The following is a 16,168-nucleotide window of genomic DNA, read 5'->3' as shown; positions in this document are numbered from 1 at the left end:
AAGACATATTACCACATGGTTTGGAATTATTTAGTTGAGCTTAGATCGGAGGTGTCCAATTTTATCCTTCAAAGGGCCAGTGTGGGTGTAGGTATAAATTCCAACCAATTAGAAACCTGCACTCACACTGGCCCTTTACGGATAAAATTGGACACCCCTGGCTTAGATGTTTTTGTGAGAAAGTGCTTCTGTCTAGCCGTCCTACCCCATAGCCCAGACATGAAAAATATGAGAGACTGGTGTCACATGCAGAAAGTAATCAATACTTGGCTCCTTTACTGTAGATCTCTTGGCAGCCTCCCTGGTAAGATTTTGTCTTGCTCTTATATAAATTTCAGAGGGACATCCTGTTCTTGGTGATGTCACTGTGCTGCTCTGTTTGTCTATCTGTTGATGATGGCCTTTACAGTGTCCCATGGCACATCTAATGTTGTGGAATTTCTTTTATATCGCTCTCCTGATCGATACCTTTCAACCTGTGAGATACGTTTCATGCTTTGTCTATCATGGTTTCAAAAGTTGGATGAAACCAAGAAAATCCTACAGAAACAGCTGATCTATATTTGGGGTTAAACTGAATAATTTCAGTGATGTCAGCTGTATGATAATTCCTTTAGAACGTGAGATTAAATGTGATTTTTATTCATTCTGAAAACAGCCACATCCCTAATTAAAAAATACAACCAGATATTTTTGGCTATTGTCCTTATACGGTTTCTTTTTATATGTTGTAATTTCACATTGAGGGTTGGAAAAGGTATAACATGTTTTATTTTCTTACAATCACAAAAAAACCATGCCTTTTAACCTGGATATATATATATATATATATATATATATATATATATATATATATATATATATATATATATACATACATACATATACATACATACATATACATACACCTACACTTTCATGTAGTTATCTAATCAGCCAATCACACAGCAGCTGTGCAATAACAAAAATCATCAGAATCAACATGAAACATCAGAATTTTTCTAATAAAGTGGACGGTGAGAGTACATATTTCCATTGTATAAAAGCTCTGAATCAATTTCATACAGCTAGCTTCGATTTCCTTATCATTGTATAGCCTAAGAAGAACCTAGGATGTCAAGGCATACCTTAGTATTTATTTCAGGCAAGGTCATCTGTCTATTTCTTCTGACAGCAAGTTACATAACTATCAGAGTGTGGATGCTGTATACATGCTAGAGTTTAAAGATAATGTTTTCTTACAATTTTAAGGCAATTTCTCTAACTTTAAGGAGACACTTTGAGAAGTGTCATGAAATTTTCCTGACAAGGAAGTAAACCATATTTATGTGGGGGTGTGTGAAAGCCTGTCTAATGAGCCTGCAGTTGAATTCTGGTGAACAGCCAAAAACGAAATACAACTTAGTTTTTCTTCCTGTAATATAATTTTGAGAAATATTAAACATATTTCCAAAAAGTAGAAATGTTTTAGTAACTGCTAAAAATATCAGATTACACTGAACAAAATTATAAAAGCAACATTTTTGTTTTTGCCCCCATTTTTCATGATCTGAACTCAAAGATCTAAGAATTTTTCTATGTACACAAAAGGCCTATTTCTCTCAAATATTGTTCACAAATCTGTCTAAATCTGTGTTAGTGAGCACTTCTCCTTTGGCGAGATAATCCATCCACCTCACAGGTGTGGCATATCAAGATGCTGATTAGACAGCAGGATTATTGTTGATCAGGTTGTTGATTGTGGCCTGTGGAATGTTGGCCCACTCCTCTTCAATGGCTGTGCGAAGTTGCTGGATATTGGCAGAAACTGGAACACGCTGTCGTATATGCCGATCCAGAGCATCCCAAACATGCTCAATGGGTGACATGTCCGGTGAGCATGCTGGCCATGCAAGAACTGGGATGTTTTCAGCTTCCAGGAATTGTGTACAGATCCTTGCAACATGGGGCCATGCATTATCATCCTGCAACATGAGATGATGGTTGTGGATGAATGGCACAACAATGGGCCTCAGGATCTCGTCATGGTATCTCAGTGCATTCAAAATGCCATCAATAAAATGCACCTGTGTTCGCTGTCCATAACATATGCCTGCCCATACCATAACCCCACCGCCACCAGGGGCCACTCGATCCACAACGTTGACATCAGCAAACCGCTCACCCACACGACGCCATACACGCTGTCTGCCATCTGCCCTGTACAGTGAAAACCGGGATTCATCCGTGAAGAGAACACCTCTCCAAAGTGCCAAACGCCATCGAATGTGAGCATTTGCCCACTCAAGTCGGTTACGACGACGAACTGCAGTCAGGTCGAGACCCCGATGAGGATGACGAGCATGCAGATGAGCTTCCCTGAGATGGTTTCTGATTTCTGATGGTTTCTGTTTGTGCCAAAATTCTTTGGTTATGCAAACCGATTGTTGCAGCAGCTGTCCAGGTGGCTGGTCTCAGACCATCTTGGAGGTGAAGATGCTGGATGTGAAGGTCCTGGGCTGTTGTGGTTACATGTGGTCTGCGGTTGTGAGGCCGGTTGGATGTACTGCCAAATTCTCTGAAATGCCTTTGGAGACGGCTTATGGTAGAGAAATGAACATTCAATTCACAGCAACAGCTCTGGTGGACATTCCTGCAGTCATCATGCCAATTGCACACTCCCTCAAAACTTGCGACATCTGTGGCATTGTGCTGTGTGATAAAACTGCACATTTTAAAGTGGCCTTTTATTGTGGCCAGCCTAAGGCACACCTGTGCAATAATCATGCTGTCTAATCAGCATCTTGATATGCCACACCTGTACCCTTTATGGCCACAAGTTTGCAAACACAGGTCTTGGGTTCAGTCGGTGTTGCAGTTCATCCCAAAGGTGTGCGGGTCACTTAAAATCTTCCACAACAACCTTGGCTGTTTCTTTACAGCCTGTAATTTGTGAAAAGGGACACTGTCATGTTGGAACAGGGTTTAGACCTCTTCGTTCCAATGAAGGGCAATTATCATGCTTCAGCATACAGAGACATTCTGTACAGCTGTGTGCTTCAAACCTAGAGGATTATATGTGTCATGGTCAGGTATCTACATACTTTCAGCCATATAGTGTATATGGATGACACTAATGTTATGTTAACACACACACAGATTCACAGTGAAAAAGAACCAGAGACCATTTATTTTAAACAAGAGCTGGAGACTTCCAGCGGCATGCCCGACACTGACCGTTAGCACCTTGATGTGGGCATGTCTAGTGACGACCAATGCGAGTGAAGACATTTGAATACATGTAATCAGTGGCAAAGAATGCACACTGCTTCTCCTTTATATTGTACACCATAGCATTCTGAGAAGTGAGAGGTGAAGTGAATAACACTGATTATCTCCTCATCATGGCACCTGTTAGTGGGTGGGATATATTAGGCAGCAAGTAAACATTTTGTCCTCAAAGTTGATGTGTTAGAAGCAGGAAAAATGGACAAGTGTAAAGATGTGAGCGAGTTTGACAAGGGCCAAATTGTGATGGCTAGACGACTGGATCAGAGCATCTCCAAAACTGCAGCTCTTGTGGGGTGTTCCCGGTCTGCAGTGGTCAGTATCTATCAAAAGTGGTCCAAAGAAGGAACAGTGGTGAACCGGCGACAGGGTCATGGGCGACCAAGTCTCACTGATGCATGTGTGGAGAGAAGGCTGGCCCGTGTGATCTGATCCAACAGACGAGCTACTGTTGCTCAAATTGCTGAAGAATTTAATGCTGGTTCTGATAGAAAGGTGTCAGAAAACACAGTGCATGATGGGACAGGGCAAAAGGGGGACCAACACAATATTAGGCAGGTGGTCATAATGTTATTCCTGGTCAGTGTATCTGATGCATATATACATGAGTGAATTTTATATACAAATGCTCTCCCTCCAGAATGTTTCATCACACACGCACTGATAAACGTTATTACTATGGCAACCAGTGGTAGAAACGCCTACTGGTCACTTCAGTGTACAGCGACTGGAGACTTGTGTGGATGTAGCTTAAGTCCATGCTGTAAACAGACACACATTTTGGGCCGGTTCCCGCCGCCAGTGGTCGCTGTGGCGCGCGCCAGGCCGGGAGGAGCGGAAGCGGAGGAAGTGGCAGAGCGGATCAGATCAGGGGGATGTGTGTGTTATGTGTTTCGTGAGTGTGTGCGTCCGACCTGAAGAGGCGAGCGAGAGCCGCTGCGAGAGACCACAGAGGCGAACATAAGACACCGAGCAGCCACCGGGCGCTGCAGCTGACTTTAGTAAATGAGCCGCGCCGCGTAGAAAGGCCATTATGCGTTCGCAGCGTGATCTGGGATGGAGGCGCCGCTAATGGTGGGGAGGGGGGCCGGAGGAACTGCGAGCTTCGCCCTCATCGTCATCGTCCTCCTCTTCTCGGCCAGGGGCTCCCGGGCTCAGAAAGGTAATTGGAACCAGTTACCAGTTTTTCTTGTTAAATTTTGCTGTAACTTTTTTGTTCGGAGGGGATCCAAAAGCAAAGGGACCCCCCCCCTCCCCTGTATTTGGACGGGTCCATGGTTCCGACTGTGTGCTGGGTTTTCACCGAGCCAGAGACCTGCTGAATACCTTACATGGGCCGATCTCTCTTTCTCTCTCTCACACACACACACACACTCTCTCGCATCCCAAATATGTAGCTGTAGCGCGCCGGTGGATCAAAAGTTTTACCCCAGAGCTCGTGCGTCTCGTTGTTGTTGTTATGGAAGGGGGTTTCAGGTGGTCGCCAATAGAGGGGGGTTGTACCATTTGAGCTCAGCTGTAGGGGGGAAGGGCAGTGACGGTCAACACTGCAACTGTCTCGCGCATCTTTTGTTTTTACAAGGCATATTCCTGTAACAAGTCCTCTAACAACACACACACACATTTTTGTGTGATGTGAGCATACTGACCAAGGTCACCCGCTTCAGATGTTTCTGTGGGTGTTTTGGTGAATCATGGGCTTTCACATGAGCCAGAAAAAAAACGGAAATTCTTTTAGGATAATCTAATAGCAGAGCAAAGCTGTAATAACTCTTACTGTTCACTGCACTGCATATTATTCTTCACTAAACTTTCATTTATAGAATTGTGATTTATAACATTTGTATGAGTTATAACTGTTACTGTTAAAAGTCTCTGGTTCCACGATTCGCAGAAACTAGCCAGCTGTTTCGACATTAAAGTAGACTTTAGTACTGAATGGTCTGTTGTGAAACAATGACCCTGTGAAAGAATTTATATTTCATATCAATATCAGTTTTCTTTCGTTTTGAACATGCCACCTTACCCCAGTGTGCTCAGTGTGTATTGTGAAAAAGAAAGTATGAATGATGTATTTTTTTTTATTTTGTCACCAAACTCTGGGAATTCTCTCACTCCCTAAATAGTGCACTCTGTAGTGGAAAGGGTGTAGTTTTGGACATAACTAGGGTTTGGTAATGGGACAGTTTGTGGATCAGAAGTACAGTGTGTATCTGTGTAAATGAGAGAAGTGTGGTGAAGTATTGTGTGTGTACGTGTGTGAGAAAGAGGTGAGGTGTGTGTGTGTGTGTGTGTGAGAGAGAGAGTGAGGTGAGATGAGGTGTGTGTGTGTGTGAGGGGTAGAGAGAGGTGAGGTGTGTGTGTGTGTGTGAGAGAGAGAGAGAGTGAGGTGAGATGAGATGTGTGTGTGTATATGAGAGAAAGGTGAGGTGTGGTATAGTGTGTGTGTGAGAGAGAGGTGAGATGTGTGTGAGAGGGGGAGAGAGAGGTGAGGTGTGTGTGTGAGAGAGAGGTGAGGTGTGTGTGTGTGTGAGAGACAGAGGGAGAGAGAGGTGTGTGTGTGAGAGAGGTGAGGTGTGTGTGTGTGTGTGAGACAGGGAGAGAGAGAGGTGAGGTGTGTGTATGTGTGTGTGTGAGAAAGGTGAGGTGTGTGTGTGTGAGACAGGGAGAGAGAGAGGTGAGGTGTGAGAGTGACAGTGTATGTGAGGTGTATAGTGTGTGTGTGAGTGAGAGAGGTGAGATTTGTGTGTGGGAGAGAGATAGAAAGTAAGAAAGAGGTGAGATGTGTAGATGTGTGAGTTTGTGTGTGTATATAAAAAGAGAGAGTGAAGAGGTGTGTGTGTCTGTGTATTTGAGAGAGAGAGAGAGAGAGAAGGAAGGAAGGTAAGAAAGAGGTGTGATGTTTAGAGTTTGTGCATGTGTATGAAAAGAGAGTGGTGAGGTTTGTGTGTGTGTGTATCAGAGAGGTGTAGGTAGGTGTGTGTGTATGAAAAAGAGTGCGGTGAAGTATGTTTATCAGAGAGAGGTGTGTGTGTGTGTGTGTTGTGATATGCAGAGAACTTGGAGGGGGGGTGAGGATGTTTTTGCTTTGGGGGTCTGGAGGTCGTCCAGTACGCGTTACGCAACAGCAAGGGAAGATTGTGTGTGTAAACGCGTGACAGCCTGTGCAATCAGCTGCAGCCTTGCCTTTCTGTGTCTGTGTGTGTGTGTCTGTGTGTGTGTGTCTGTGTGTGTGTGTCTGTGTGTGTGTGTCTGTGTGTGTGTGTCTGTGTGTGTGTGTGTCTGTGTGTGTGTGTGTGTCTGTGTGTGTGTGTGTCTGTGTGTGTGAGGACTAAAACAGAAAATGAGATGCTATTTGAGAACATAACACGTTCTCATGTTTCTCTGAGCGTCTTAAATGACAGGATAAAGCGATGTTATAATCCATGTAACATCACACTCCACTGCTCATAAACTGCCTCCTTGGTGCTGTTATTCCACTTCCTTCTTTGTGTTGTATTTCTGGAAGTCTAAGGAAAATCATGACAGTTTCTCCAGAGAGTTCAGTAACACTTTATTTAAAGACTTGCCTGCATAAAGGCTTTATAACACACTTATAACATTCAGCTAGAACTTGATTTACATTTAAAAACCTGCGTATCGAAATAACCGATAAAGGTCTATCAGCTAATATAAATATAGATAGTTTATAGTATTTAAAAAATTAATGTTTCTAAGCAGAATTTGACATACCGTGGACGATCAATTCATAAAATCACTTCATAATGCGAAGTGTGTGGAGTTTCTTGTTTTTTGTAGACCTTTAGTCATATGTAAACAGAGCATCACTGATTTTTCAAACTAAAAAGCAAAGTTCCGTTCCAGAACAAAAATCTACAAATAATTTCCTCACCCCTTTGTCATCCAAGATGTTCATGTCTTTCTTTCTTCAGTCATAAAGAAATTATGTTCTTTTGAGGAAAACATTTCAGGATTTTTCTCCATATAGTGGACTTCCAAACTTCCAAAATCCAGTTTAAATGCAGCTTCAAAGAGCTCTAAACGCTCCCAGCCCAGGAAGAAGGAGCTTATCTAGCCAAACCATCGGTCATTTTCTTAGAAAAATTGTATGCTTTTTAACCACAAAAGCTCGTCTAACGCTAGCTCTGGGATACGCGTTCGCGATGCTACCAACTACGTAATCACTTCGAAAGGTCACGCGTGACATAGGTGGAGCTATAGACCCAGTGTTTACAAAGCGAGCATGCAAAGACCAAGGACTACTAACAAAAAGGTACATATAACTTTGTCATTCCACACACAACTTCAGAGCAGTCCTCTTTCTCCACACTGGTAAACACTTCTATGTGATTATATGTCTTTGTGTCAGTATTTTGTAGTGTGTGTACCCTGGATTTGGAAATTGTTTTAAACCTAAAAGATTATGTCCACTTGGAAATAACGTGACTGCTCACAAATTTCCTTTAAAAAATCCTGAGCGTTTGAAGCTGTGGTTGCTTGCTCTGCACCTGGATATCAACAAACCCATACATTGTCATTGTACCTTTTTGTTAGTAAAGAGCGTTTGACTTATTCTCACTTCCTTGGTCTTTGCACGCTCGCTTTGTAAACACTAGGTCTGTAGTTCTGCCTACGTCTTGTGATTACGTAGTATGTAGTGTCGCGGATACGCATCCCAGAGCTAGTGCTAGGCGAGTTTTGTGGTTAAAAAGTATACAATTTTTTTTTATTTTTCTAAGAAAATGACCGATGGTTTGGCTAGATAAGCTCCTTCTTCCTGGGCTGGGGTTGTTTAGAGCTCTGTGAAGCTGTTTTTAAACTGCATTTTGGAAGTTCAAACTCGGGGACACCATCAAAGTCCACTATATGGAGAAAAATCCTGAAATGTTTTCCTCAAAAAACATCATTTCCTTACGACTGAAGAAAGAAAGGCATGAACATCTTGGATGACGAGGGGGTGAGGAAATTATCTGTAGAATTTGTTCTGGAACTGAACTTCTCTTTTAAATAAAACAAATAATCAATAGGATGTTTCACACGGATGCACTTTTAAACAAACACCAATGTAAACCAGCTCTTTCGACCTAATCTCTCACCTACTGCATCAGCAGCACAGCACCGACCATCACACACCTTATTTTCTAAACTTGTTTACACCGAGTGTCTAGGGGCTGTTGTTGCTGAGGTCAATAACAGTTTATGTAAAATCTGATTTTATAAAACACGTTTCCTGTGTGTATTGTCTGGAGTTCGGTGCTGGCCAGGAGACATTCGAATAAACTATAACGTTCATTCTTATTGTCAGAACAGGAAAACATGGAGAGATTATTGTTTAGTGTACACACACACACACATGCACATGCTACAGATACAACAGAAAATTAGATTAGGCTGTAAAAATGCTGATTTGTTTGTTTGAATTGCAAGTGTCATGTTCTCAAAAGAAAAACACTGGAATCCTGATGATGCCACAGTGACCAAAACTCCAAATGATTAGCTACAAAAAACATTTTATATGACTGATTAGCATTTCTGACACATTTACACTTCTGCCATCTGGCAGATGCCCTTAACCTTATATATTCTCATTCTCAGCAACTTACACTTTATCTTCTTATACAGCTGAACAATTGAGGGTTAAGGGCCTTGATCAGGGGCCCTCAGGGGTTGGTGAACCTGGGATTTGAACTCACAACCTTCTTATGAGTAGTCCATCACCTTAACCAATCAGCTACCACATCCTCCTTATTTACAAAGTCAGATACAAGAAATCCATGACATATTTCACTCTTAAAGCTGTAACAAAGGAAAAAGGCCGGGTTTTGAGGCATGAAGCGTGTGCATCGGGGTAAATAACAACCCCACTGCATTCTGTTTAAACTGATCAGCTGAAATGTACGTGGTTTTGTATTTCTATATTATTATTCAAGCCTGAAGTGATCCTGTTCTGTTGTAAAAGCTACACTGGCTAATTAAACGAACAGCCCAGTTTGGGATTCAGTGCCTCTGAAGTCTTTGTAAGCGTAACAGTGTGTATCATCATTCATTTAGTCTCAGCTGTGCCAGTTAATAAATTAACATTGCTTTAGGATTAACAGTGCAAGTAAAGTATGGTGAATTCAGTTGAATTGCCCTGTTCCTGGCTGGAAAGTGGATATTTCTGCTTTCTGAATTTATAGTGTTTATATAATAATAATAACAGTTATTATTATTATTATTATTATTATTATTATTATTATTTTCTTTTTTTGCAAGAATAGTTGTAATTAATTATAAAGAGAAAATACTTTTTACACTGTTAAGAAACTGCAATACAAATAATCATTTGGAAAAAAAAGGAAAGAAGTGTGAAATAAATAAATAAATAGATATATAGATAGATAGATAAATAAACAAATAAGAAAAAAGTGTGAAATAAACTAATCAATCAATAAATAAATAAATAGATAGATTTATTTATTCATTCATTCATTTATCTATCATTAAATACAACGGTCAAGGATTTGGGAAGGTCACTCCACTGGTGAACATCATGAGCTTTACATTTGAACATATGCCTAAATAAAATAAATAAATAAAAGGAACAAAGTAGCCCTCCATGTACCGAGGTGTGCTGAGAATTTTACACTTAACATCCCCATTAAAACCCCATTACTCCCTAGGCCATGGTCATATGGTAGAAAAATAATAATAGGGGTTGCCAGACATCGGAAAATGATGTCAAACTCTAATTAAATAATTTATTTTTTCCTTATGCAAGTTGAACATCAAACCTTGAAGCCAGTGCGCTGCTTTATGTGGGTTTGCAGATTTCCAGTACAAGCTGCTTGTTAGCCAATAGGGACGCAGATGCAATAAGATGAAATTCATTGAACATAAGTTCAATTCACCGCACAGGACAGTGAATATACCAGCTTCAGCTGTACGTCACAGAGGAGCAATAAACAGTTTAGAGCAAAACACGTGGGTTACATCTGCTACATCTGCATAACATCTTATCCAAGTCTTATCAGAATGAGGATCGACAGAAGCAGTTTGTTTGTTCTGCTGCTGAGATGGAAACGGTGCAGAACTTTAAACTGTATTAAATTCACTGGTGCAGAAGAGGTATTCGCATCCACTCTTTACAGTGCACAACTTCAAGTTCCAGCTGCTCCTTTCTTCCTATTATTCCTGCTCTTATCAGTTCCTATACGGTTTGTAGACACCAGTAGGAAAACGTATCCGTGTATTTCTTGCATACAGAAAAGAGACTTCAGAGGCATGTTGGGAGATGAAGGGAAGCTGAAGTATCTGAACATGCTGAAAAAGATCCAGCTGTCAGATCAAATGTGGAAAAGAGATCATTGTTATGTACAAATATGGCACATGTAAACAGTCCCGTGTGGATTTACAGATTAACGCAAAATCAAGCAAACGCTGTGAGATCCAGCAGAGCTTCAGTCTTGGAGTCATTTCTTTTCTCTTGGAAGAAAATGAGTAGGCTCGCTTTTCTTACTTTGCACTGATGCAAAGAAATCCTTAGTTCACCGTGTGCTGGATGACCAAAAAAAAAATCAAGCAAACTTCGAGAAAGATAAAGTTCCTGGTCCTGAGAGTCTTGATAAGCAACTCACCTGATGACCAGAGTTACCTCAGAGTTAGCTATGTGTGTAGAGCTCAATGCATCCAACATGTGACCATGGTTTTATTTCCAGTCCAGAAATGTACTCAAATCAATCAAATTGCATGATATTCAGAGGAGACTGTGTTTTTTTTTTTTTTCCTCTTTCTCAAAATGACTAGTTTTCTCACAGATTCGTTTCGAGACGTGAGAATCAAACTTTCTTGGCCACAACAGTTACAAAAAATCTCAATACCCTGGGCAATACCCTTTTCTGCCATTTTGTAAAAGTGGTAATGTTTGTCTGGGAGGTGTGTGTGTGTGTGTGTGATTATTACATATTGAGCTCTGAAGCAAAAGCTTTTGTTTTTGACAGGAAATGCAGATGTAAGTGTTGAGTCTGTATTGTAAGAGTAGTATAAGTATGTAGAAGTGAATGTGTATTGTTTTGTATTAATAGTTAGTAATAGTTAATAGTTGAACTAGATGCTGATGTAGAGAACTTGTTAAAGAAGATTTAGACTCCTGATATTATGTAGTCTTCAAACATGGTGTTTCTATAGAAAATCTAAAGAAAAGCTGGTTTATTTTTGCCTTTTCTCAACTGGCATATCTTCTCAATCTCTCTCTCTCTAGCTCTTTGCCTCTCTCTTTCTGTCACTCCTTCTCTCTCCCTCCCTCTCTCTCTCCCTCCCTCTCTCTCTCTCTCTCTCCATCACTTTCAGTCCCTCCATCTCTCTCTCTGTCACTCTCTCTCTCCCTCCTATCATTCTCTCTATAGCTCTCTGTCTCAGTCGCTCGTTCTCTCAAGCCACCCCCCCCACACAGTTTATAGTTTCTCAGCAGACAAGTAAGTAAGGTCAAAGTGGTCAAATTAAGCCTGTCCATTTTTTCTCCCTGTATACACACGTTTTAGACATAATGTGCTCCAGTCTCTTCTTATGTTTATCGGTGGTGCACGCTCTACTTCTTCCCGAACCCCGCAGCCTGCAGCACGCCACACAGCCAGCAAGGACACAATCTTGCCGTCAGTACGACTATTTTTACTAAATGGATTAATTAGTCTTCACGGATGACAGACAGCGATACACACACACACACACACAGGGATGTAAAGTAAAGACGACGTGAGGAAAGAATGCCACGGCTCCTAGCCAGAATATTAACCGAAGACTCAAGGGCATAAATGTGACATGCTACATCAGAGACATTATCCGGAGAGGATTATGGAGTCACTGCTCTCTCTGGGAAATCGAGGACTGAAAGAAAATGAACAGATTCGTTTTTCTTACTTTGCCCTACCACACTTCCCTCACTGCTTTTCAGGCTGAGCAAAATGGCAGCTTGGGATAAATAATAAATTTATGACTTGTTCATCCTTGTATTCTATAAATAAGTTATTTTTTAAGTCCATCATGTGGAATGTCCTTGAAGAAAGCCTTCGAATGCAGGGTTATGTATATACAGCGAGAAGATGATAGAAAAATTGCATGAAATTTATTAATGCACGTAAAATGGTTTCTTTTGCTTGTTGTTTTTGTTTGGTTTCTTCTTGTCCACATGTTTTAAGAGACTGGGGTTTATCTGTCTGTGTATGAGGAGCAGCAGGTTGTAAGCAGCTCCGTTATATTATTAATGGTGGAGGTCATGTTGCTGTTCTGGTTTTGCTGTTAAGATGCATATCAAGAATAAATCCAAAATTTCAAATCACATGCATACTCTAAAGGTTTGCTCAACATTACAGAACTAAACACCTCGTAGCGTCTGATACAGATGCAGATTAAGTATACAACAGACATCATCACATAGCAGAAATCTAGAAATTCAGGATGTAAATTTATCCCTAATGAGGAAGCCAGAGGTGAGGGTAAATACTCCCTCAGATGATGTGAGGAAGAATCAGGAAGCCATGCTCATCTGGGTGACACCGGATAGTGTGTTTATAAATCGTTTCCTTATCTAAAACTGTGTACTATGTGGTCAAAAAGTGCAATTGTGTAACTAGGAAATTCATATTAGTTTTAACATGAAGTCTATTTTATCAGCTGTTCACTGATGATGTTACTTTGTGTGTGTGTTGCAGGCGATGGCTGTGGGCACACAGTGCTGGGTGCAGGAAGCGGCAGTCTGGCGTCTCTGGGCTACCCTCTCTTTTACCCCGCGCACTCAGTGTGTGAGTGGGAGATTAGCGGGAGCGCCGGGGACACACTCCTCCTGCTTGTGGCAGACCTCGACATCAATACACACAACTGCCAGGTGTCCTACCTCCGGCTGTTTGATGGTATCGGAGCAGGCAGGACAGAGATAGGTGAGACGAGGGCTTTTGTATTTTAACACATTTTGCACTTCTTCCACAGCCGTATTGGCAAGTCCGTGGAGTTCACAGATGTTCTTGAGGAACACTGAGTCACACATACAGTGAAAGCTGCTGACATCTGGCGACATGATTGACAGCACCTGTTGGATACTAGATGTGGGCGTGTAATTATGCAAATATGAAGTGAGCGACTACCAATGGGAGTGAAGATAATAGAGCAATTTAGAGTGAAGTAATAAAGCTTCTCCTTCATTTCCCATGATATACACTGCTGAATTTTATACACAAACGCTAAATCTCCCTCCACATTCTTTCATTTTAGCGGCTAGAAAATTCGTTAAAAGTGCAATGCTTTTGGCCCCACCCACTGATAAACATTATTACTATATCAACCAGAAGTAGGAACGCCTACTGATGATGTCACGGTACAGCGATAAAATGGTGATCTAGTGAAAAAAAGTGCTGTATTGTATGTATGAATAAAGCAGTGATGAGTCAGGGCAGGGTGGAGGATCACATGACGTTTAGTAATCAACAGGAAGATAGTGAGCTTCAGCTGTGGATGAGTGTGGTAATGGGCAGTGGTGGTTTAGGTGGTTAAGGCTCTGGAGAAACCCAGAGCTCTGGAGAAACTCGGAGCATTAACCACCTGAACCACAACTAATTTTTTAAAAACAATACAAAACAGTAAATTGTAATACACACACAAGATGATTATAATCTTGTATTATTGTATAGATACAGAATTATCATGATCACTTCCCCTGATCACTAAACCTATTCCTAGTTAGTCTAGCTAAAGCTTGAATCTGTTATATTAGACTAAGAGGCTCTTCCACACATGAAGCTTACTGGCTTCCTGTTAATCAGGAGGTCAGAGGTTCAATGACAGACACAATTTAATGCTCCCAACTTTGTGGGAACAGTTTGGGGATGACCCCTTCCTGTTTCAACATGACCAGTGCACACCAGTGCACAAAGCAAGGTCCATAAAGACATGGATGACAGAGTCTGGTGTGGAGGAACTTGACTGGTCTGAGTCCTGACCTCAACCTGATAAAACACCTTTGGGATGAATTAGAGCGGAGACTGCGAGCCAGACCTTCTCGTCCAACATCAGTGCCTGACCTCACAAATGCACTGCTAGAGGAATGGTCAGAAAATTCCCATAAACACACTCCTAAACCTTGTGGAAATCCTTCCCAGAAGATTTGAAGCTGTTATAGCTGTGAAGGGCGGGCCAAATCCATATTACATTCCTGTGCATGTAAATGCAGACGTCCCAAAATGTTTGGCAATATAGTGTATATTGCTCCTAGTAGGCTAGGTAAAAACAGAAATCCTTACGAAAAACTTACGAAAAATCCAGAGTGTCTACTTTCATATGAGCTTCATATTAATCACCACCGTGGAGTGTGACATGACGAAGACATTCAGTGCTGAACATGGACACAAATTCCACTTTTTTAGCCTCTGGAAAAAAAAGAGGTAAGATACTAAAGTGGATTTGCTAAAGAAGGTGTCCAGATTATATTGCAGTAGTGAGTAATGTTAATGGGAACTAGCCAGTGGAGAACAGCGTTAGAAATAAGCTCACCAGTAGACAATGTTGGCAATAATTTAGTCAGTTAACATCAGTGATGAGTTTAATGTAGACTATGACATGAAAAAGAGATTTAATGCTGAACATGCGCACAACCAAATCAGGCGCAAGATTCCATTTTCTGGCGTCTGGTAAAATGAAGCTAGCAAAGTGGATTTGCTGGAGAAGCTGTTCAGGTTGATCGGATTAGAGACGTCCAAATGCCACCGGAGTCAATTGGAATATCTGTTTAGAGGAGAAGGACTTGCTGTGTCTCTATTGATCTGGATCATGTTTATACCTCGGACGCTTCAGCCGTGTCTGTTGATTAAACGTCTCAGGTACATGAACGTCTTTTTGCCAAGTTCTCTTTCTAAGCGTCTTAAAAAGCTCTAATGCCGTTCAGTTGTTTTTAACTGGCAGTGAATCCTAATCCTTATCACACCCAGTCTGCTTCATCCAGGAGCACTTAACCAGCAGATTGGATCCAGATCCTCAATAAAGCACATAACACCAGGCTTAGCGTGTCCACAGTGACGCTAAATGTGCCGCTAAACAACCGGCTTCAGCTTCACAGTCTCAGTACCCAGACATGGCCAAGTTTCACATGCCAGATTGCTCCATGGGCATTTAATAAAGGGTGAGGAAGCACCAAATTGTCTTTTGATTTGTCTGAATTTTTAATGTCACAAGACACCTTTTTGTAATACATCTATTTATTTATTGTAAGATGAACCTTTTTTTTTTAATCTCATTTTTTATTTATTTTGTGTAAGATGGACCTTTTTTAATACATTTATTAATTCATTCATTTATTAATTAATGAATGAATGAATTAGTTAATTTATTATTCTAAGATGGATCCAGAAAAACATTTACAATTTATATCAAAAGTCAATTTAAAGAATATTGTATAGAATTTCTTTGTATACAGTTTTATTCTTCAGAAAGTGTTCTTTTTTTTTTTCTTTTTTTTTTTCTTACACTGCATCTATTATAATGTATTGTTTAAATGCCTGAATCTGCCAAGAAATAGCATATGAAGCTGCAACAAAACCAAATAAAAACATAGTATTTCTCTTCAGTACTTCTCTCAGTACTTCAGTACTTCTCTCAGTACTTCAGTACTTCTCTCAGTACTTCAGTACTTCTCTTCAGTACTTCTCTCAGTACTTCAGTATTTCTCTTTAGTATTTCTCTCAGTACTTCAGCATTTCTCTTCAGCATTTCTCTCAGTACTTCAGTATTTCTCTTCAGTACTTCAGTACTTCGCTTTAGTACTTCTCTCAGTACTTCAGCATTTCTCTTCAGTACTTCTCTCAGTACTTCTCTCAGTACTTCAGTATTTCTCTTTAGTATTTCTCTCAGTACTGCAATATTTCTCTTCAGTATTTCTCTC

The 16,168-nt window shown here is 40.8% G+C and overlaps 1 protein-coding gene across 1 annotated transcript in view; it reads left to right on the top strand.

Moving 5' to 3' along the window:
* Positions 1 to 4,112: 4,112 nt before the first annotated feature.
* dcbld2 (discoidin, CUB and LCCL domain containing 2) overlaps positions 4,113 to 16,168 on the top strand; it is a 33,804-nt gene continuing 21,748 nt past the window's right edge. Inside the window, exons 1-2 of the mRNA XM_058392112.1 lie at positions 4,113 to 4,429; positions 12,954 to 13,178. Coding sequence (XP_058248095.1) covers positions 4,324 to 4,429; positions 12,954 to 13,178 — 331 coding nt within the window. The 5' untranslated portion in view covers positions 4,113 to 4,323. The remainder of the gene's footprint in view (positions 4,430 to 12,953; positions 13,179 to 16,168) is intronic.

The sequence above is a fragment of the Hemibagrus wyckioides genome, linkage group LG06 (assembly GCF_019097595.1).
Source record: "Hemibagrus wyckioides isolate EC202008001 linkage group LG06, SWU_Hwy_1.0, whole genome shotgun sequence".
NCBI lineage: Eukaryota > Metazoa > Chordata > Actinopteri > Siluriformes > Bagridae > Hemibagrus > Hemibagrus wyckioides.
The sequence above is the reverse complement of the archived record's forward strand: the minus strand, read 5'-3'. Positions and strand labels throughout refer to the sequence as shown.